At 44.7% G+C, this 22,069-nt stretch overlaps 1 protein-coding gene across 1 annotated transcript in view; it reads right to left on the bottom strand.

Moving 5' to 3' along the window:
• The window catches only part of MMRN2 (multimerin 2), a 61,539-nt gene extending 46,808 nt beyond the window's left edge, over positions 1–14,731 (bottom strand). Inside the window, exon 1 of the mRNA XM_090056555.1 lies at positions 14,123–14,731. Coding sequence (XP_089912681.1) covers positions 14,123–14,388 — 266 coding nt within the window. The 5' untranslated portion in view covers positions 14,389–14,731. The remainder of the gene's footprint in view (positions 1–14,122) is intronic.
• Between the last annotated feature and the right edge of the window lie 7,338 nt (positions 14,732–22,069).

Below are 22,069 nucleotides of genomic sequence, written 5' to 3'. Positions count from 1 at the left end.
ATGGGCTGCCAATGTGGGGATGCAGTCAGGAAGGCTAATTGCATCTGTAATGTATCCATAGATGCATCACGAGCAGGTCCAAGGAGGTGATCCTCCCCCTCTATGCGACATTGGTCAGGCCACAGTTGGAGTACTGTGTTCAGTTCTGGGCACCGCACTTCAGGAGGGATGTGGACAGCATCAAGAGGGTCCAGAGAAGGGCCACTCGCATGACCAGGGGGAAGAGAAGACTGAGAGGGGATCTGGTGGCTGTCTATAAACTTTCCAAGAGGGACCAGCAGGCAATGGGAGAGTCCCTGTTCCCCTGAGCATTACCGGGGTAACAAGGAATAACAGCCATAAGTTAACTGAGAGTAGATTCAGGCTAGATATCAGGAGGCACTACTTCACAGTCAGGGCAGCTAGGATCTGGAACCAACTTCCAAGGTAAGTGGTGCTTGCTTCTACCCTAGGGGTCTTCAAAAGGAGGCTAGATAGACACCTTGTCGGGGTCGTTTGACCCCAGCATTCTTTCCTGCCCAGGGCAGGGGGTCAGACTTGATGATCTGCTTAGGTCCCTTCTGACCCTGCCAACTATGAATCTATGAAGTCTCTTTCAACCGTTGTGCTGGCAAGCATAACACTGCTAAGCCTATAAGTATGCTGCAGGATTTTTTTCCCCAAGGTGGTATACCTTGCATTTATCGATACGGAACGTCATCAGGTTTGCATCTGCCTGGATCACTAGCCTGTCCTCAGATGTGGACACTATGCCCCAAAATTTAGTGTCATTGGTGAACTTAGCCAGTGTGCTTCTGACACCAATGTCCACATCGTTGATAAGGATGTTAAAAAGAACCGGTCCAAGGACAGAGCCTTGGGGGATGCCACTGAACATGGAGCACCATGGTGATTCACTACCATTGACCACTACTCTCTGGGTCTGACCTCGGAGCCAATTACCCAGCCATTGGACTATGGCAAAGTTGAGGCCACAGTTGGCCAATTTTTCCATGAAGAGGTTATGGGACACCAAATCAAAGACTTTTTTAAAGTCCAGATATATGACGTCAATCTCTTCTCCCCTGTCCAGGTGATATGTCACCTGGTCATAGAAGGAGATGAGATTGGTCAGGCAAGACCTACCCATGACAAACCCATGCTTGCTATCCCTCCCTTGAGGAGCAACCACTCCTCTTGGACTCCTCTTCCTGTCGAGTCGTGGTCCCTTAGGGCCTCGACAATGAGCCTCCTGAGCTTGTCAAAGTCAGCTTTCCTGAAGTCAAGGACTTCTGTATTGCTGACTGACTTGCCAGTTTTGTGATGGATAGTAAAGGTGATCAGCTTGTGATCACTATCACCCAGCTTTCCATCGATTCTTAGGTCACTGACTAGGTCATCCCCTTCGGCCAGTACCAGGTCCAGCAACGCTTTATGTCTCGTCAGCCCATATACTCAGGTAGAGCTCATCCACGCACGTGAGAAAGCTTTGTGACCAATCAGATTTGGCTGAGTTCTCTTTCCATGACGTGTCCAGGTAGTTAAAGTCTCCCATGACAGCCATGCACTGAGAGCGAGTAGCCTCAGCCAGTTTCCTGGTGAATTCCTGGTCCTGCTCTTGTTTCTGGTTAGGAGGTCTGTAGTAGACCTGCTTGGTGAGGGCATAGCTGGGGCACCTCAGTGTCTGAGTCTGTAGTCCACCCTCATCCCACGAGCCACTTGGGACCTCAGCTGGTGGCTCCCCCAGGCATGCATGTTGCGAGCTTCACAGACACCCATGTCTCCTGTCCATTCTGTAGGCAGAGTTCATGCTGGCACACATGACCCTCGAGTGCAACAGGCTGCAGCCCCTCAACCTCCATAACCTCCTCCTGATGTTCTGCCTGAATTTCGCCCCCCGCCATTTTGTTTTTGGTCACCCCATTCACAGCCCCACCAAGTCCCAGGATCTCTGGTCAACCTCCTTCTGGCGCTGGCCACGTGGGCCCTGTATTTGACCAGGAAGGAGGCTTTGGCCAGGAAAGTGTCCAGAGACTGTGTGGCCACTTTCCTCTCACTTGTCTATGCACATCTCTGGGCAGAGCACCAGTGACTCTGTCCACTGGCTCCTTGGATGCCTCTGAGGACCAGTGGGTGTGGCCCAGGGGACTCTGCTTGGTGTCCCCCTCAGGCACACTTATTTTCATGTTTTGACCCTCTGACCGACACAACACTCCTATCCTGTTTTTTTCATTAATTGTCCCAAGAATTTAGTTGTACCACTCACTCATTAGCTACACATGGGGTTACTAGTTAGTTAGGTGGGCCTTAAGGCCCACAATATTTTAATGTTACAAATTCAAAGACAGGAATTTCTGGGGCCCAGCCAATTGGTACCTGTGGACACTACCCCTGGTGCCAGCTGGATTGCTGAAGCAGCCCTGACAGTTCCCTGCACCCTCTACCCACTGCAGCAGTCTGACAGTGAGGGATGCGGCCTGGATGTGACCTGCTGCCCCCTGCGACAGCATGCCAGACTCAGATGGGGACTGCATGGCCATTAGAGGCATCTGCACCTCTGGGCCAGCTGTCAGTAGGCTTTGTGCAGCACTGCTGCCATTTGTGCCACCGCCTGGCCATCTGAGCAGCTATCACCCAGCAGATGTTCTCAGCGGGTGGCCTGCTTTGAACTGTGACAGTACGTCCTCCTGGCCCCAAATTGCCAGGAGGTCAGCCACCTTTGCTGGGTCCTTTGTGCCAGCTCTGAGCAGGCTTCTTTGCCTGGGTACTGCCACTTGGCTCACTAGCAGGAATTCTGGTGCTCCCTATTTAAAAACTGCAAAATCCTTGATTAAAAAATTCCAACATCACTCTTTAAAATACCCCCAAATCCATGTTCTTCCATAAGTAAAATAAAAGACCACTATATATATATATATAGAGAGAGAGAAAATTAGTTGGGCAATGTTTTATTGATATATTTACAATTTTAAAGCAATTTGGAAGCCTCCCGAGGCTGGAAACAAGCTGGAGAATGAGCAAGGGGCTGGAGACAAGCAGAAGAACGAGCAAGGAGCTGGAGTAGAACAGGGGAACAAGCAGGAGGCTGGAGATGAGCAGGGGAATATCTCTAGCTTGTCTCCAATGGCTCATCTCCATCTTCCTCCAGGGGTTTGTCTCCAGCCTCCACCCCCAACACTGCACAACCCACCCCAGCCTCTCAGCACTCAACAAAAAAAAAAAGCCCCTTACTCACTAGCTATAGCAGTGGCCATTGGGGCCACTGGGAACTCATGGCAGAGCCTCCCCACATGGCATGGGGGGCGGCAGCGGGGATCGGCCCCAGCTGCTTAGCACCTGTGCTGCCATTTCCCTATGGTGCAGTTGTAGCATAGCTTGGCAGGGCACCACATGCTGTTTGGGACCTGGGACAGCTCCAGCTGCCACCTGGAGCCTGGCGCTGCTCAGCCCCAGACAGTGTGTGGAGCCCAACTGCACCCACACCTTGGGGCAGTGGCAACATGGGTGCCAGGCAGCAGGCTTGATCCTCAATGCCCCGTGCCACATAGTGGGGCTCTGCCATGAGTTCCCAGTGGCCCCAATGTCTGCTACTACAGCCTGAGTGCGGGGCTTTTTTTTTTTTTTTTTGAGAGCCAGGAGGCTGGGACTGGTTGGGGCAGCCAGCAGGGAGCTGGGAGCAGGTGGGGCAGTGACCAGGGGGCTGGGGGAGCATGCAGGGGCTGGGGCTGGGCAGGGGCCATGATTAGGGAAGCAAGCTTGGGCTGGGGCCAGGCAGGGGTCCCTCCATGGTCCCCTCCCCCCTTTTCCAGCCCCCTCCACCCCTACTTACCTGGCACAGAGCCTAGGTCCCAGTTACTGCAGCCTGTACCACTGCTTGTCCTGCACAGGCAGGCAGCGTGCTTCAGCACTGGGGCAAGGACCAGCCATAGAGATGCTCTGGCTGGCTACCAGAATGTCTCTGTGGAGGACCTGAGCCTCTGGTTGCCTCAGGACATGGTCTGGGACCATGCCTTGCCCTGCTGTTTTGCAGCGTGTTTTGGTTTTTTTGACCCCTGGATATCCAGGGGTCTAATTTTTCCCCCGCGCTCCAAATTTGCAGCATGGGGATTGGTTTTTGGTCCCCACACCTGCCTCTTGCAGCATCTCAAAGGGGTTTTAGATGCTGCAAGAGGCACTTGAGCACTTGTCTGGATGCACCCGTGATAACTAAAGGTAACACCAAAGTGAAGACAAAGCAGTTTGTTGTATTTACAGGACTTAGTGGGTTAAAGTAAACTAAGGTCAAGTTAAAGGTGATAGTGGAACTTAGTATGTGAAGACTACGGCTAATGCAAATATTTTGACTTGTATTAATTATCACATACAGTTCTTACCGTGATGTACTAAGCTGAGGTCAGTACTACCCCTTCTATCAAAGTTTGACCTCCTTGCTGACATCCCAGTAAAGTCTATGCAGATGTATCTTCAGCAGCTTCTACAGCAAGCTAGCCAACTTCAATGAATCATCTCACTTTCCTTTAGCTATGAAGACTTAGCATCACATATACCCAGGGTTCTTTACATGTGTGAGGAATCCAGACCCAAAGTTTCTCAGAGAGGAGGAGTTTTCAAGACAACCATCTGATTAAGTAAACTTCAGCTCATGAAAGCTACTTTGGTTAATTTGTAAGGTGCAAATGTACCCTGTCTTCACTAAGAGAAAGGCCTGAGATCCTTGATATCCCTACCCAAGAAAAATGCCTAAAGAAAGTAATGTGACTTTAAGCTGAAAAAAAGCATGCAGAACTGACCCTGAAATTGTCTTCATTTCTCATAAATTTTATTACCCCTTGTTGAGAACTGGTTTTATTTGGGTTGCTCATTTTCTACTGTTTCTGTTCTGTTAATTTATTTATTTTGAAAAATCATGTCCTATCACTTCAGGTATTCTCTATCTCCATAAGGGTTAAAAAGCTTACTGGACTCTTTAACACTTTATTTTCCCAGAACAGTACAAGATACCAGCAGAGCAATAGTTGGCTCCTCTTCATGATCAAGTTAAAAAAACAACTCCACCTCATAAAAGAACTCCCCATGCACACACAGAAGTTGATTTTTATGACACTTACACAAGAAATTCTCAATCAATCATGCTGGAACTATTCCTGATTTACACGATGTTAAATGAGATAGGAATGAAACCTTAAAAGCAAAATAAAATAAAGTGGTTTTCAGCTTTTTCTCTTTTGGGAAACTCCAGTTGCCACAAATAGATTTTTGTGGGTTGGTTGAATAAAGGTAAAATATTGAATTAAAGTAATTCAAACTGACTTATCCTAGCTTATATAACACCTTTTTCAGTTCTTGGATTTGCAGAAAGTAAAAGGCTGTGAACTCTTTTAAAAGTCATACTGTGTCTGAGTGGGAACAAAGCTTGCCGTAATAAACACTGATTTTTTTTATGTAAGTATACAAATAGCATGTGCTTTGTCAGTAGATCAGTAAATCTGCTTGTCCTTAGGGTGTGTCACCGAAAGGTTAGAAGAAAAAAAGACTGCTCACTGAACAAGCTAAATACTGTTGTGTGACTCATGATGCTAGTGACCATATTACTGCCTAACAATGTCTTATTTAAAGAACCTTGCATGCCCTAATCCACAATTAGACAGACAAAGTTCTTTGGGTGAATCTGATATCTTTTATTAGACCAACTTAAATGGTTGGAAAACAATTATTAAGCAAGGTTTCAGGTTCAAAAGCCCTTCATCAGGCAAAGGAAGTTTCTGCAGTTGGTGTGTGCTCTTCCTGGAGTGGCCGGTCCTTGCCCGCACTTTCATGTCAGCACTAGCATATCTCTGTTCATTTTTGGCCATTGATTGCTAAGTCAGAGCTGTTCCCAAGTGCAGGAATGCCTCAAATCAGTTTGGTAATGCCACTGACAGTGGTTCTGTCCTGTCTGCTTTTACAGCCATTGCTGTTCACATTACTCAGAAATGGGGCCAGTTTTCTACGGGTTATATACTGGTGACTGGGCAAAGGACTTCTAAAACTAAATGAACAAACTACTATAGCTAGTGTGGCTGGGGACTATAACAATTGATATCCTGTGTAAACCAGGCTCAGAGGGGGATCTATAACCCACTCTCACCAATAGGTAACATGTGGTAAAGCTGCAGTTTATGCAAACAAGTCTTGCAAATTAGATGCCTTTGCATGTAGCTGGAAGTTTTCACAAGGAAGTTAAAACAAGTGGTATTCTTTAAAGAGCAGGGACAATGCCTATGCCTTGCTCAGTATTCCTTGTCTTAATTAAAGAAATGTTTAGTTTTAACTGAAAATTTCCCAAGGCATAAAGGGAAGTTAGAACTTGATTTGAGTAGGAGCTGGGAGCTTCCACTCTGGGTGCCCCTGAAAATATCCCCCTTAATCTCCATGGGCACTTGTACACATGACAGTCATCACAACATGAACATGACAGAACTGTCATTTGTGTGACATTATTACAGATGCACCAGTTTGGGGGGTGGGGAGAGAGGGAGGTTAGATGAGCTTGCATCATTGCAAACTAAACTACATCCGGACATAGTTTGCAATGATGCATTACAGCTATCAGGTCACTCCTCAGCCATGGGAGACACAGGCAGGCGCCATAGAAAAAGAAGATTGGGCCCCTCACTGCTTCTGCTTTCAGCAGGCGCCTTCTGAGGGCAGAAGCGGCAAGGGGCCTGCTCCTTTTTTATTTTTTTTTTGGTGGAGCCTGCCTGCTTCTCCCACAGCCAGGGAGCGAGCTGCCGATGAGCCAAGCAGCCTCTGAACTGCAGGGGGCCCTGGTCCTTCTCTCCACAGTGGTGGCACCTCCTGGGGCTGCCCAGGTGGGATGACAGTGGGCCGGGTACTGCCCCAATTTGGAGGCATCACTCAGCCCGATCCAACTGTTTTCTGAGCCTGCCCACTGGAAGCATACTGGATGCTGCTCCCCAGGCAGGCTCAGGGAGCAGTTGGATCAGGCTGGATGCTGCCTCTGAACTGGGGCAACATCTGGCCTACTAGCAACCCACCCAGGCAGCCCTGGGGGATGCCGCTGCCACAGAGGGAAGGACCAGGACCCCCCACAGCTCAGGGACTGCTTTGCCCACCAGTAGCTTGCTCCCTGGCTATGGGCAGGCTCCAGCTCCAACAAAATAAAAAAATAAAGATCAGGTCCCTCATCATAATGTGACAGAAAAATTGAAATGATGAGTTTCAATTAAAAATCCACAGTTTCAATTTAGGAGGCATAGAATAAAACCCTGAGGACTAAACCTCCTTCACGTGTACAAGCGCCCCATGATTGTATGATCTATTGCTCATGTACAATGGCTGTTCCCTTCGTTTGTACCATCACTGCCCTACCAGCATCTGAAAGTGCTTTAAAGTCACATCTAATATATTTATACCCAAACTAATTTTATTTTAGACATGTTGTCCAAATAGAAGTTGGGATAGGAGTTTTTAGTAGGCAGCCAGTCCCTCTTTAACTTTGAGGGAATAAACCCTCAAGTCTATTGGAAACAAGGCTGGATTAAATCCAGGGATGTTTTCCTGTAAACGCAGACAAGCCAAATAAACTACTGAGATTAAGCATTGTTCTCACTTCCTCCTAAATAAGAGTGATGGGGAGATTGCTTCTTTTTTTTTATCTGCTTCCAACACTTTGGATAGTATCTCTGTCTTTATGTCACCTAAACAAAGTAAACTGGGACCTGACCATTTGTGACCTTTCCAGCACCAGACTTAAATACTGTGTTAAAGGAAGGACAGGGCATGTGCTATCATAAGATACATAACACACCTAGGGTGACTTTAGGAAACCTTGCTATAATAAGAAATGGCAATGAGTTAGAATGGTGTACATATGCCCTTAAACATATAAATATAATTATCAAATGAATGAAGATCTTTTTAAAGGTTTTTGCTTTGCTGTATTTAAGGGAATGTAGTTTTAGCCTAAATATGGATGTTCAAAAAAGTTAATTTAAAGTGCTATAAATTAGAGAAGGAATGAACTGAACAAACACTTTTTGGTGGGGGGAATTTCAGATACTGCCCCCACTGGCTGAGTCCAGTAGCTTGGGGGCACTTTCACATGCTTTACAAGAGGCTGCCAGCCCCATGCCCTGCCAGCTGGCAACTTTCAGCAGCAGCTGGAGGAGAGGATGGAGCCTCCATGCTGAGCAGGACCCCAGAATACTGGGTCTGGTCCTGGGGGGACTCAGCTGAATCCACACAGCAGAAGGGTTCCCCCTCCCTCACCCCAGCCTCTTGACAGATGCAGCCAGGAGCTGCAGCATAGGGTGGCTGGCCTGGCTTTTTGCTTTACTGGGGGATGTAGGAAGGGAACCCTCACGCTGCACAGATCAGCCCCAGTTCAGCCCCCACAAAGGCCTAACTCAGCAATCTGGGAGGGTGGGTCCATGTGGCACAGGGGCTCCATTCTCCCACTATTCACCTGGCCATGCAGGGAGGAGACAGAGCCTTTTCTGTCTCCTCTCTGTGACTGCCTGGTGTGGGGGAGGGCTGAGTCGGCGCTTGCCAGGAGCAGAAGAGCACCTGCTAAGAGTAGCAACCCACCCAGTGAGGGCTCCCTGGGATGCCAGGAGAATGCAACTTGCTTTGACTCAGGATGGAATGTGGTACAGACATTAGATAACGCACTCTAACCTAAATCGCTTTAGTTTGATATCACATCCATCCAGGGTTAACTTAGAGCAGAATCCATTTTTAAATTGCTATATGTGTTGCGAGTATCTGTTCTGTTACAACTGTCAGAGATGACACAAGCAGGGTCCGGGGCCCAGGGCAACTCAGCCTATGCAGGGCTCCACCCCCAGATGCGAAGAAGCCAGCGGCAGATTTGGCAGCGTGGTCAGGGCAGGTGCCGAGTGGCTGGATGAGAAACTGTTGACAGTGCGGAGTCACCGCACCACTCCACCTGGCTCTGTGGGGCCCCCCAAAGTGTGGGGCCCCCCAAAGCATGGGGCCCGGGGCGGTCGCCCCAATTCACTATCCCTCCACCCCCCCAGGACAGCCCTGAGAGCTATAAAGTGCATTCTGCAAGCCTAACATGTGGTAAGTATAACATCTGTACCTAGCTTTAATGACTATATTTCCACAGGGTAGAAAGCTGCAGTAGATAAATATTATCTGCATGTTAATGAAAGAGAGAGAGAGATGTCTAAACCACACTACTGGACTTGGCTGAAGATTTGAAAAGTCCAAATCAGGAGCAGCTATGTCTATTCTGTGATGGCAACAATTTCAGCTCTGAAATTGTTTAGTAACTTACTCTTCTAACTCTAACTTCAGGTGCTTGGTTTGTTTTAAAAATGAAATTCAAATAAGTCATTCATTAAGACTAAACGATACTGAATCAGAGTTGGCAACTTACTGTTCTATAGGGGTGTGTAAAATGGGCCCTATTCAATTCAGATTTGGATTTGGCCTGAAACAGGGACAATGATTCAACTTGCTGATTCAGATCACTGTCCCCAGTTTGATTCAGCCAAATCCAAATCTGAAGATTCAATGCTGATTTGAAGAATCAGCGATTTGGCCACAGACACAGCTTTAAACGTTTTTTCTGCATACCTCAAGGTACCAGGCACAGCTTGTGCTGGGGCAAATGGAGCATCCCACAGGAGCACAAGGAAGCCCCCCCGCATGCTTGGCGGAGAACCCAGAAGTGGACCGGAAGTATTTCTGGGTCCGCTGGGGGGCACAAGGGGACCCCCCATGCCCCCCACCACAGCTCAGTGATCAGCTGTGGGGGGACTCTGAGTACCCCACCAGACCCAGGAGGCACCAGTCACTGAGTCGGGGGAGTGCGGGGGGCCCCCGGTGTGCTCCCCGGAGGACCTGAAAGTGGACTGGAAGTGCTTCTGGTCCACTTCCAGGTCTGCTCCCAAGCACACTGGGGACCACCCTGTGCTCCTGTGGGATGCTCCATCTGCCCCAGCCTGGCAGCATTCATGAGCTGCCTGCTACCTTGAGGTAGGTAGAAAAAACATTTAAAGCTGTGTCTATGTCTGAATCGCCGAATCTTTCCAAATCTCTCCTAATTGATTTGGAAGGTTCTGATTTGATTTGGAGAGATTAAAAGGTCTCCTGATTCGATTCAGATTCAGAGATTCAGCCACCAAATCAGGCCGAATCGCCTCTGAATCGAATCAGGGACTGAAGCTTTGCACAGAACCTACTGTTCTATAGAATTACATGAAGGCAAATGCGATCCCTAGCTTTAAATTCTGGGTGATTTTAAACCATTGTTTGATCAGAAGAATTCTTGCTTCGTAGTTATTGAAAAGTAGCTCTTCATTGTTAAAATACATTGAAGTTACATAATGTTTGGTTGGCACCATGTGGTGAATCATAAAGGCAAAGCATTTGCTATTCACACTGATCTTTGAAAGTCAAATAAAGTCCTTGGCAAAATTCTAGAGTACTATATTCTAATTTGGTTCTGGCCTTGTATATTGTGAATAGTGTACACCTCCTTTTACTTATATATGTCTCATGTCTGAATGGGCAACCAGGTACAGGTGTATCCCCCCTTCACATGCATCTTTTGGACATTTCTCCTTTCTCTTCTACACATGGGATGGTACAACTCAGCGCCATGCCCTACCCAAGCCTGTAACAACATGCAACATTTAACCATCACTAGGAACTGCTTCAAATGATCATTTGTTTAAGCTGAGTTTTAAGGCCATTGAGTGGCCATGAGCAGAGACATACCATGTGTCTGATGTTTTGTCCCTTTCATTTAGCACTGATCTAAGGTTGTCAACTGGCTATATCTTTGTAACAAATACAAAGAGTGTTAAGCTAATGCAGTTTCAAAATCCTGTTTTTCTTATTCCAGAGCCGGGCCATTCCAGAGTCTCCTTATATCTGGCCATGTCCTTAGTCTCCTCTCCAAGCTTCACTTTAACTGTCCATCTCCAGAAGCAGGAAAGCCAAATTAAACAAGAGAATTCTCTGAGCCAACTCTGTATTAGGTCATCTGTTGTATACATTAAGCAAATGGCACAAACATCCCTAATATGAGAAAATGACCAAAAATGTTTTTTTGTCTGTGTTGGATATATGCATAGTCTGGAATCAAATGTTCTGTTTTGCTCTCATGCCCACATCTAATCTGACTAAGGCTGGTGCTGAGGGGATTGTTCACTATAACTCTTTAAGAATCCATGACTTCCCTCCTGCTCTTTATTCTGATCCAAAAATGGGCAAATTTACAGTCATTTAGCAAGGCACTGTTTGAGTAAAGTGCTCAAGAAAAGCATTTCTGTAAACAGTGAGTTCACACAGGGCAGAGCTGCTTAAGTTTATTCAAATTAGATCATTTCCTTTGAAAACAAAAAGCCCCTTTTGAGGTAAATTTATCTATTCTGAAGTACTTGTCTTTTTTCCCTTTTGTTCTGTATTTTTCCTCCCTTTTATTCTTTAACGTTTTTGAGAATTCTCTTTATTCTTGAAAATGAGTATGGAGTGGGGAAAGAATGGAAATGAAATATAGTTTTAAATTTTTAACAAAAGTGTGAAAAGTTTAGAAAATATGAAATTGGATCCTAAATTAAAGTTCTGAAATATTGACACTTTTTGTGCAGCTCTTGACATTTTCCACCAGCTCAGGAAAAGATGGTGTATGTGGCTCTAGACAAATCCTATATTATAGGTTAATCAGTTTTCTGAGCAGAGAAACACAATCTTGCAAAACTGATTATTTGCATGCACACAATGTGACTCCGGGGTCAAGAAGAATATAAACCACAGCCCTTTTATTTAAACTCTTTTTGTTAAAATAGTTTTGTTATTTTTGAAGGCGGCTCATTGATGAAGTGACTCATTGAAGCATCTGATACTTGCTAATGAAACACCTCACTGCAGGTGTTACAGCCATTACCAGCCATCTGTTAACTTTCTTTAATTATCTTGGGTAATTTTTACATACTACTCAGTGTGGCATCAAACAGAATATAACATTTTTTTAAAGCGGGAATTATCTTATTTTGTCATGCCCCTGCTTCTTAAATATTCAGGAAAAATAGCAGGATTTGAGATATACTCAGAATTTTTAAGGGTTGGGCATAGATTTAGAGGTACCACAGGACTATTTTCTGCATCCTTAGCAGAAAGCTGACATGGCATTGACATTCCCTTATTTCAAAAGAAAAATTGCTATTGATGGATACTAACTTGGTAGAGAGGCATGTTTTTTACTCATTTTTTGTAGCTGCTTTTACAAAGTTTTATTTCTTTTGCCCTTTTTTTACCACCTCCTGCTTAGTCTTATTCATTTCTTTTCTTTTTCTTTAACTGTTCAAAATCAAGTATAGCTTAGCTTGCTGAGGAAAATGCCACTGTCATGCCAAGAATTTGCGTGCACGCTTAACTGGATACTAAGTATGTGAATACACAATGTGTAAGTGCACATCAAGTACAAACATGTGAATGCAAGCAATATGCCAGCACAGGTGACTTTGAGAATCTGAATTGGGAGCTAGAAATTGCCTTTTATCCATAAAAGCAGCATATCTTTCAGTTCCTCTTCAGCTTAACTCTTTGACTACTGTCCAGGCTTGTGGTCCAATATTTAGCACACCTTGTTCTGTAACATAAAAGACATGAGTACTCCGTTTGCTTTGTTTCTGTGTACTAGAATGGCACTGGACATGTTTTAAAGGCAGAAAGCTAAGTTTTAAGGTATACTGAATTGACAGTGTATATCATTATTCAATGATACATCATTCAATGTGTATCATTATCCCTCTGGATATTTCAAGAGTGATACCAAACAGACCCCAAAGAAAAACTGAATGGCTATGATATGGAGCTTGAAGGAATACAAGGGACGGAAGATTTATGGGATGTTAGCATTATCACCAGAGCAGGGGAAGCTTTGAAAGTAGCCAACTACATTTTTGTCTGTGTGAAAGGAAACCACGATATTAGCTGTAGTTGGTGCTTCATCCCCTCCACCCCACAAAAAATGATTTTCCTCAAGGGCATTCACAAAAGAAAAAAAGACAGTACATCCTGAAGCACTGAACCATGAACAGCACTTACCAGGCTGCTGCTCCAGCTGGCCCAGATCCCCCTCTGCAGTACCAGCCAGTGGTATAAAAGATTAATTCAATCTCCTGCCTAGATTCCTTTTTTAAATCATTTAAAAACCTACTTACATACCCTGGTAAACTTTGAAAAGCACAGTTTGAAAATATTTCCCAAAAACACACTTCCCAATCTGGCTTTCTCTTCCCTATAGATTATCACAAATAATACATAACTTTGGAACTTTTCTGCTTCAAAATAAGTTCATTTTGTTGTTTATTTTATCACCCAAATATCCTAATTCTTCTATGCTGGTAACATACCTTCCATCTCCATATCTTTATCTATTTCTAGGGCCAAATTACAGTCTCAGTGTTTTGCTCACAAAAGACTAAAGAGACAAAGGTCAAATATTAAGAACCATTCTCAAATACTAAGAACCATTTTGTGAGGTTTCTTCCTGCCCTACTTTACTATGATCCTATTCTCTATTCATTAGTTGAGATTTATTATCCTCTTTTTAAAAATGTGTTACCCCAGCAAGGAGCAGAAACAAAATCATACAACAAAACTATCCATGTGAGCCAGAAACAATGAAGAGCAAAGTCAGAATGGATACTTCACACATACATACCCTCAGCTGAAATTTCTCTGTACATGCTACTGAGTGAATATCTTCAGACAGAAAATAAACATCTATATATCAAGATCAGTTCCTAAAGAGATGAAGGCACTGGATGAGTGCCCTAATATCACTATTTACTTATCTACTTGAATTATACCTTCAAGCCCCAGCCAAGATTACCCCATAGTGCAAGGTGAAATCTGTACATATAATAAGGACACAGCCCTTCTAGACAGGGAACAAGTACTGAACACAGATCATCCATAGTTGTACCTTCTGCAGAACACCATTTTTTAAAATTTCTGTAGCTACTAAATCAACTTTCGCTCATTCAGACATAGTCTAATCCCTGAGTCTGTTCCTTTTTTATGGGATCCCTTTTCATGCAGACAAGATACTGAGGACATTAAGTATATAAAAAGAAACAGCTTAGTTTTCTGTACTTACCCATTTCTGGGTTGTGAGTTTCCAGCTTCAGAATCATCTTTCTCTCCCTGGTATGAAGGAACGGTGCCTGATGGATGGTCTGGGATGTCTTCCTCAAGCCCTTCTGCTTCCCACTCACCCTCCTGTTGTAGAGGATATGTAGATGTCCTATATACTTGTGCTTTTAAGCTGTGGAAAGAACGATGTTGGTATCCATGATTTCTTGAATTTGTGACCAGCTCCACTACTCTTACTACAATGCAGATGAGCAAAAGCTTAAGTATCATTGTTGTTTTCTCTAACCAGTCACTCCTGCCTCTTGTTCTTTTTCCCACAGCTCAAACTGAGTTACTCCTGAAATTCCTGCTATAATTTTGTTTAAAGTTAAAACTTGGAAAAGAAAAAAAACAGTTGTAACAAAGAGCGGAAGAAACTTTCAACCCTCCCAGCTACTCTGGAAATGTCAAGAGGCCATTAAACAATGTGAAGCTGGTTCCTGTGTAGGGCTCAAAAGAGGCTGAGACAGAGGAAAAATGTGGAGATGGGGTTATTCTTTATTCAGGGAACTTCTGATTTTGGTTGCCTTCTAAACTTATCTGTGAACAGGAACTTAAGTCTTTAACAGCTGACTTCTCCCTGGTGCACAGGAAAAGGATGTTAGCTTTAAAGAAAGAAAAGGAAAAGAAAAAAAATATTGAGCGATGTAGCAGATTCTAAGTTTCACATTCCCAAGCCAGGAAACATATCACAAACCAACCATTTCTAGATCTATTTAAATATCTCTGCTGTGAGTTAAAGGCTGGGACACACTGATTAACATAGTTATACTACATTTGATAAGCTACAGCCAGGCTCACCCATTGGATGGGTGTTACTCAGAGTGGAGGGTAAACTTGGGTAAATGAAGAATAATGAGCAATTTACAAAGATTTCTTTCTCTATCTTGGGTGGGATTTCCAAAAGAATGCAGTGATCATCTAACTCTGCTCCTATTGAAGTCAATGGTCATTTTATCCTAGATCTCAGTGGGAACAGAATTATGCAAATACCGAGTTGAAAATCACATAGTTGAACATCTTGCTTCTAGCACTTTGTCTCAACCTGACTGATATAATATGATAGGCATTGTGGTCACTATTGAAATATCATTATCTGACAAAGACTTCCACTGCAATAGCTCCTGCAACACCTCACCTACTTAGAAAGTAATAATGGTGGAAATAATGATGGAAATCTGGACACCAGAATTTTATAACAGGTGATCAGTGCATGGTTTCTGCTTCTATTTTAGATTATGGGGGTGCCTCTCTTGCTCTGTTTTGCAGTATGTAACTTCCTACTGTGGTTGAGGATGCCATTTTCAGGAAAGAAGCTACACAGATTTTTTTTGTGCACGGACCGGAACTCCCCCACCGAGATTCGGGACGGTCTCAGGAGAGACTCTGACAGGTCTAGGGTAAGGGAGGACCAAGTTAGAGAACTTCTGGAGGGGCTAGACATGTTCAAATCAGCAGTTCCAGATGCTCTCCACCCCATGGTGTTGAGGGAATTGGCAGGGGTTATCGCTGGGCCCCTGGCACGGCTTTAGGAGCACTCATGGTGCTCTGGCCAGGTGCCAGATGACTGAAAGAGGGCCAATGTGGTCCCCATCTTCAAAAAAGGGAGGAGGGGGGACCTGGGCAACTATAGGCCTATTAGCCTTACTTCTATCCTGGGGAAGCTCTTTGAGAAAATTATCCAGGAGTACATCTGTGAAGGGCAGTGGGGATGACGCTCAGGGGCAACAAGCATGGTTTCCTTAAGGACAGGTCCTGTCATCCCAACCTGATTGCCTTCTATGATCAGGTCACAAAATCGTTGGACGTAGGTGTCGCGGTGGATGTAGTCTTTCTGAACTTTAGGAAGGCCTTTGACACTGTCTCCCACCCCATTCTCATTAAAAAGCTAGGCAACTGTGGCATTGATGCCTACACAGTCAGATGGATAGCAAATTGGCTGAGGGGCCATACTCAAAGAGTGGTGGTGGATGGGTCATATTCGACCTGGAGGGATGTGAGTAATGGGGTCCCCCAGAGCTCAGTCCTTGAGCCCGCACTGTTCAATTTTTTCTTAGCAACTTGGACCCTGTTTAAATTTGCAGACGACACCAAGATTTGGGGTGAGGTGGGCACGCTAGAAGGGAGGGACAGGATACAGCTGGACCTGGGCAGGTTACAGGGGTGGGCAAATGAGAATAGGATGAGATTCAATACTGACAAGTGCAGGGTGCTGCACTTGGGCAGTAGGAACCGGCAGCACACCTATAGGCTAGGGAACTCCCTTCTCAAAAGCACGGTAGCAGAAAGAAATCTTGGAGTCATTATCGATTCCAAAATGAACATGTGCCACCAATGTGAGGACATGGTCAGTAGGGCTAACTGCACCCTCTCATGCATCCATAGATGCATCACAAGCAGGGCCAAGGAGGTGATCCTCCCCCTCTATGCTACACTGGTCAGGCTACAGTTGGTATATTGTGTCCAGTTCTGGGTGCTGCACTTCAGGAGGGATGTGGACAGCATTGAGAGGGTCCAAAGGGGGGCCAGTCACATAATCTGGGGACAGCAGGGCAGGCCTTATGAGGAGAGGCTACGGGACCTTAACCTGTTTACCCTTCACAAGAGAAGGCTGAGAGGGGACCTGGTCGCCATCTATAAACTTACTAGGGGGGACCAGCAAGGAATGGGAGAGACCTTGTTCCCCTAATCGCCTCCTGGAGTAACAAGGAATAACGGCCATAAGTTGTTAGAGAGTAGGTTCAGACTAGACATCAGGAGGTGCTACTTCACAGTCAGAGCGGCTAGGATCTGGAACCAACTTCCAAGGGAAGTGGTGCTGGCTCTTACCTTAGGGGTCTTTAAGAGGAGTCTTGATGATTACCTAGCTGGGGTCATTTGAGCCCAGTTTTCTCTTCTGCCCAGGGCAGGGGGTTGGACTAGAAGATCTACAAGGTCCCTTCTAACCCTACCAACTATGAATCTCTGAATCTAATAAAGAGGGTGAAAAGTCTGGGTGCATAATTATTAGGTAATTAATTCTATTCAAATGACTGGAAAATACACAACCCAAAACATATAGCGTCTCCTCTAGATAGTTATGTTCAAACCTGCTTTGATGCCTGCTTATGGGTTGGGAGGATAAGGTTTTAACTGTAGCCTTAGCTTTTCAATGGTCCACCATTACAGACAGTGAAGTTGCACCCATGTACACTAGGTCTGGATTTAGTCCCTTCTCCTTCTGACTTTCTCTCTTTCCACTCTTAATTGGAAGCAGATGAAAATGGAATTACACACTTCAGACTTGTGCCAAAGCATATTCTGCAATAGCCATTTGAATTTATTTCTCCATAGACAAAAAGTTCTTAGAAACAATATATTCATTTCACAGTTTTTCATTCTTTAGGGCTTTGTTGCATGGTAATTTTGGGTAGCTTCTGAAGCTCTTAATACCTGGATTATCCACACATTATCGCCTGAAACTAGTTTTAAGTATACATTATATGACTCAACGTTATGCCACTCCAGGGCAGAACTATCTCTGACCAGTGTTACACTAAATGGTAGCCTAGAGTGCTACACCTTAGGTTGTACTTTAGTGTAAACACTAGAACTGTGCAAAGCTTCGGTCCCTGATTTGATTTGGCAAAGTTTCAGCCTGACTCGGTGGCTGAATCTCCAAATCCGAATTGAATCAGAGGACCCTTAAGCTCTCCGAATCAAATCTGAACCTTCCAAATCAAGTTGGAGAAATGCAGAAAGTTTCAGAGATTTGGACATTGACACAGCTTTAAATGTTTTTTCTACATACCTCTAGGTACCAGGCAGCTTGTGAACACTGCAATGCTGGGGTGCACGAAGTGTCCCACGGAAATGTGGGGGGGTTCCCAGCGCACTCAACAGAAATGGCATTTCTGGTCCATTTCCAGGTCCACCAGGGAGCACTCAGGGTCCTCTCCACCCCATCCCCCGCCCGTGCCTCTGTGGCTCAGTGACTGGTGCATCCTGGGTCTGGAGGGACACCCGGGGTCCCCCCCATGGCCAGTCACTGAACTGGGGTGGGTGTGGGGAGGCCCCCCCATATGCTCCCCAGCAAACCTGGAAGTTAACTGGAAGTACTTCCAGTCCACTTCTGGGTTCACCATCGAGCACAGGGAGGGGCCCCCTGAACTCCTGTGGGATGCTTCAAGTGCCCCAGCATCACAGCATTCACAAGCTGCACCTGGTGCCTCAAGGTATGTAGAAAAAACATTTGAAGTTGTGTCTATGGCTGAATCACTGATTCTCCAAATCAGCATTGAATCTTCAGATTCAGATTTGACTGAATCGAATCAGAGAGAGTGATCCGAATCAATTAATCCAATCCCTGTACCTAATTTGGTCTGAATACAAATCCAAATTGAATAGGGCCCGCTTTGCACACCCCTAGTAAACAGCCTACCCATCCCACTCTCCTTCTGGCCTGGATTGAGCCCTGAGCCCTGCCATCCTCAGCATCCCAGATTCCACTTACTTGTGGTTGCCTGTGCTGTATGTCCTGGGGAGCAGGCAGGGAAAGGTTAACCTGCTGGCCTAGCCACTGCCATCACCACTCTCTGGGCAGGTTCAGCCCAAAGAAGAGCAGGAGTCCAGCAGTGGCAGTGGAAAGGGCAAGCAGGCAGGGTAACCCTTCCCTCTGTGGTCCCTGGGACAGCCAGTGCAGGCAGCTCAAGTTATCTGGCAGGGGGCAGGGGCAGGGGCAGGGCAGGGAAGTCTCAGGGGGAACACCTGAGAGGCAGGGGGGAGCTCTGGGAACAGAGGGGGAACCAGAAAAGTCCCAGGAGTAGAGAGAAACCAGGGGAGTGCCAGGGAGGCAGGGTGTAAGCCTGGAATAGGGGGAAGGTTTCTTACACTTTAGTCTTCCAGGCCCTGCTGGCATGAATGTGAACTGCTCCAAACTCAAGCTAGCACTAACACTGATCAACATTTGTATGGCTCACAGTGTAAGGTGTAACAAGGCCCTTACTTTGTACATAAAAAGGAAAGAATTAATTTTAAAAAATATATTTATGTCCAAGTTAATCCACTGAAACCTTAAATTCAGTATAATCTACATGATAGGCTATGGCTATAAACATGAATGGCTTGATCATCAAAAAATGGGCCACTTTTAAAAAGTAGTAAACCTGGAATGGTTTTAGTGAACTTTTGTTGCCTCAGGAACACATATTCTGGTTTCAAATCTCTGCAAACAGACTATACAAGTAAAAAGGATTTTGTGATTTTCGAGGACAGACTGTGCAACTCTGCTGATCCCTGTTCAGAAAGGGAATAAATATTCATGCAATATTGATTTTCCAGGCCAGGAAAATGCTGTCTCATTCTCCCTGTCTCATGCTCATGCAGGCATGCTCACGTACACGCACACACTCAAGCATTCTCAATGTAATGACCCCCGGGACTGAGTATACTGTTAACCTGTACCAGTGGGACCACAATGAAAACTGTGGAGTAGAATTTCACTAAAAAGTAAGGGGGAGGGGTTATGCTTTTCACAGCATGTTTTCCAGAGCAGGAAGGTAGGAAATGAAGAAATGGAAAATCCTTGTCTTCTGCATTTTTGTTTCAGTTTTATTACTAAATATACTTTACAGATTTTAGATGGGGTAGATTGCTGAGAAACTTGATCTTTGGAAACTGATCTCTCCTTCTACAGAGCAGTGGTCTGATTCAGTATGACAAAGCCTATATTATTCTGCATATATAAGTCTTCTAGCCAAAGGATGTTTACAAAGGCAACTGATCTCTTTCTGTATCCAGCCTCCAAGCAAAATGTCAGATTAAAGATAAAAAGTGAAAAAAAAATTCTTATGAAAATCCTATCCACTGAGTCTCTGTTGGTCATAGAAACACAGGAAAATACTATTGAAAAGGACCCAAATAGATCATTTAGTCCAATAGAACCCCCTTCAGAAGTGGGTTTAGTCCAACCCCCTCCTGAAGATTGGTTCATCCTTTTTAAGCCATCCCAGACAAACAGGTAAAAACATGTTTGCTTCTTTATTTAAAAAGTTCAAAAAAGGTGGAGATCTTTCAAGATCCATGGATATGAAGAACAACTGGTCACCATCCTCTCTCTGTATATATATATTTATTATTTGAAGATGGCTATCAAATTCTTCCTCCTGGAGGGCATGAGTTCAAGTTTGGGAAAACTCAGTTTTATCTAATTTATGTGGATCAACAATTACTGTCCCTCACCAGTACAGAGAATGTGCTTGCAGGGGATACAGGCAACCAGCTGTGAACTGAACCCGTGCCAATCCTGACTTATAAAAGCCCACCAAAAGAGTTTGAGGCCATTGCTGACAGAGGTAGCCAGTGCCTTTCTTTGGGAGGGCAGGGCGTCAGACGTTAAGTCTGCAGTGACTCTCCAGTCAGGTATCACCCTAGCTCCAACCTCCTGTTTTTAGGGAACGTTATTGAATGAGTGGTTGCCCCACAGCTCTGGGCACATCTGGATGCTATGAGTCCTCTCTCCCTTTTTCATCTGACCAAGGCTCCACAATCTCAGTCCTTACTCAGTTAGGAATTAGATGCAGTTGAACCAAATGAAACTGAATTCAGATGAGAGAAGTGATGGTAGTGACCAAACTGCTTGACCTGTGAAGGATTGAAACATGCATCATTGATGTGGATCAGCTTTCTCTTATCACTTGGGTTTGTAGCCTTAGAGTGCTCCTGGAGTCTTTGACACACCTGGATCCTCAGGTCTCTGCAGTGGCTAGAAGTGTCTTTAACCACTTCCAACAGATGAGAAAGCTGTGCCCCTTTCTTTCAGGTTCAGATATGATCACCATTGTCCATGTTCCCGTAACCTCAAAGCTACACTGCTACAGTGCATTGTACTTGGCTATCCTCAAGGACCATTTGGAGCTGCAGAAGAACATAGGAGTCCAGGTGCTTGTCTTGCTAAAGCCCTAAGTGGCTGGGCCACTTAGGGCTTTAGCAAGACTAGTACTGGCGGTGCTGGTCTGATGCTGGTCTTGCTAAAGCCCTAAGTGGCTTGGGCCCTACATACCTAAGGCTGCAATTCCTAAGGACAACCCAAAACAACTCAACTTCCTGTAAGTAGCATCTGTGTGTCAAGTTTATTTGGCAAAAACTCACAGAAGGTCATTCTCAGTAGTCACTCCTCAGCTCTGGAATTCCCTCCCCTTTGCCTATCAGTCTGAGCCTGGACATCTAGGACATCTATGGGAAACAGTGTAAAATCTTTTTATTTGGATAGGCTGTTAGCAGGAATGGATACATTTTGGGGTATTGTTTAACATGTTTGTTGATTATGTACTATTCCATTTTAATACTGTACCCGTTTTTATAATGTATCTCATTTTCATTTGTAAGGTTTCCTGCACTTTTTCCTAATATACATTAAGAAAGGGTTATTTGGAGAAAAGCTATAGAAAGAGGTTTCCATTGCTCTGACAGTTACTATACTAGTCAGTGATTTCTTTCTGTTATGCAGGTCAGCTAAATATTATAGTTTTGTTCCATAAGATGAACAAAAATAAACAATATGTATAGGTTTAACAGGCAATGAGTTTGCCTTATCTCGTGTTTTCCTGTTACTCCATGTAAGTTACATCTCTGTTTTTTGTTAGACTTTGAATTTAAAATAAGATTCAATATGTTAGTTAAATGGACATTTTGACTTCTTTCTACTTTCAACAAACATATCTTGACAAAATGATTAAGTGTAAACTAAAACTATGATATTTATTTAATTTCCTACATGCTAATTTGCGTACCTAAACATTTAATATGGTACTCTGACTTATGCACCCAAGTTTGTAAGTTAGCCCCATTACAGTAGTAGCAATAAAGTATTTTTAGTTTGAGTAAGAGAACTGGCTGTTGCAATAGTTAAGTACCACATTTGACCTGTTAGGCA

This window comes from Crocodylus siamensis, chromosome 7 (assembly GCF_052110815.1).
Source record: "Crocodylus siamensis isolate JL-2025a chromosome 7, ASM5211081v1, whole genome shotgun sequence".
Classification (NCBI taxonomy): Eukaryota; Metazoa; Chordata; order Crocodylia; family Crocodylidae; genus Crocodylus; species Crocodylus siamensis.
Note: the sequence above shows the minus strand (reverse complement) of the source record. Positions and strands in the feature narration are given on the sequence as shown.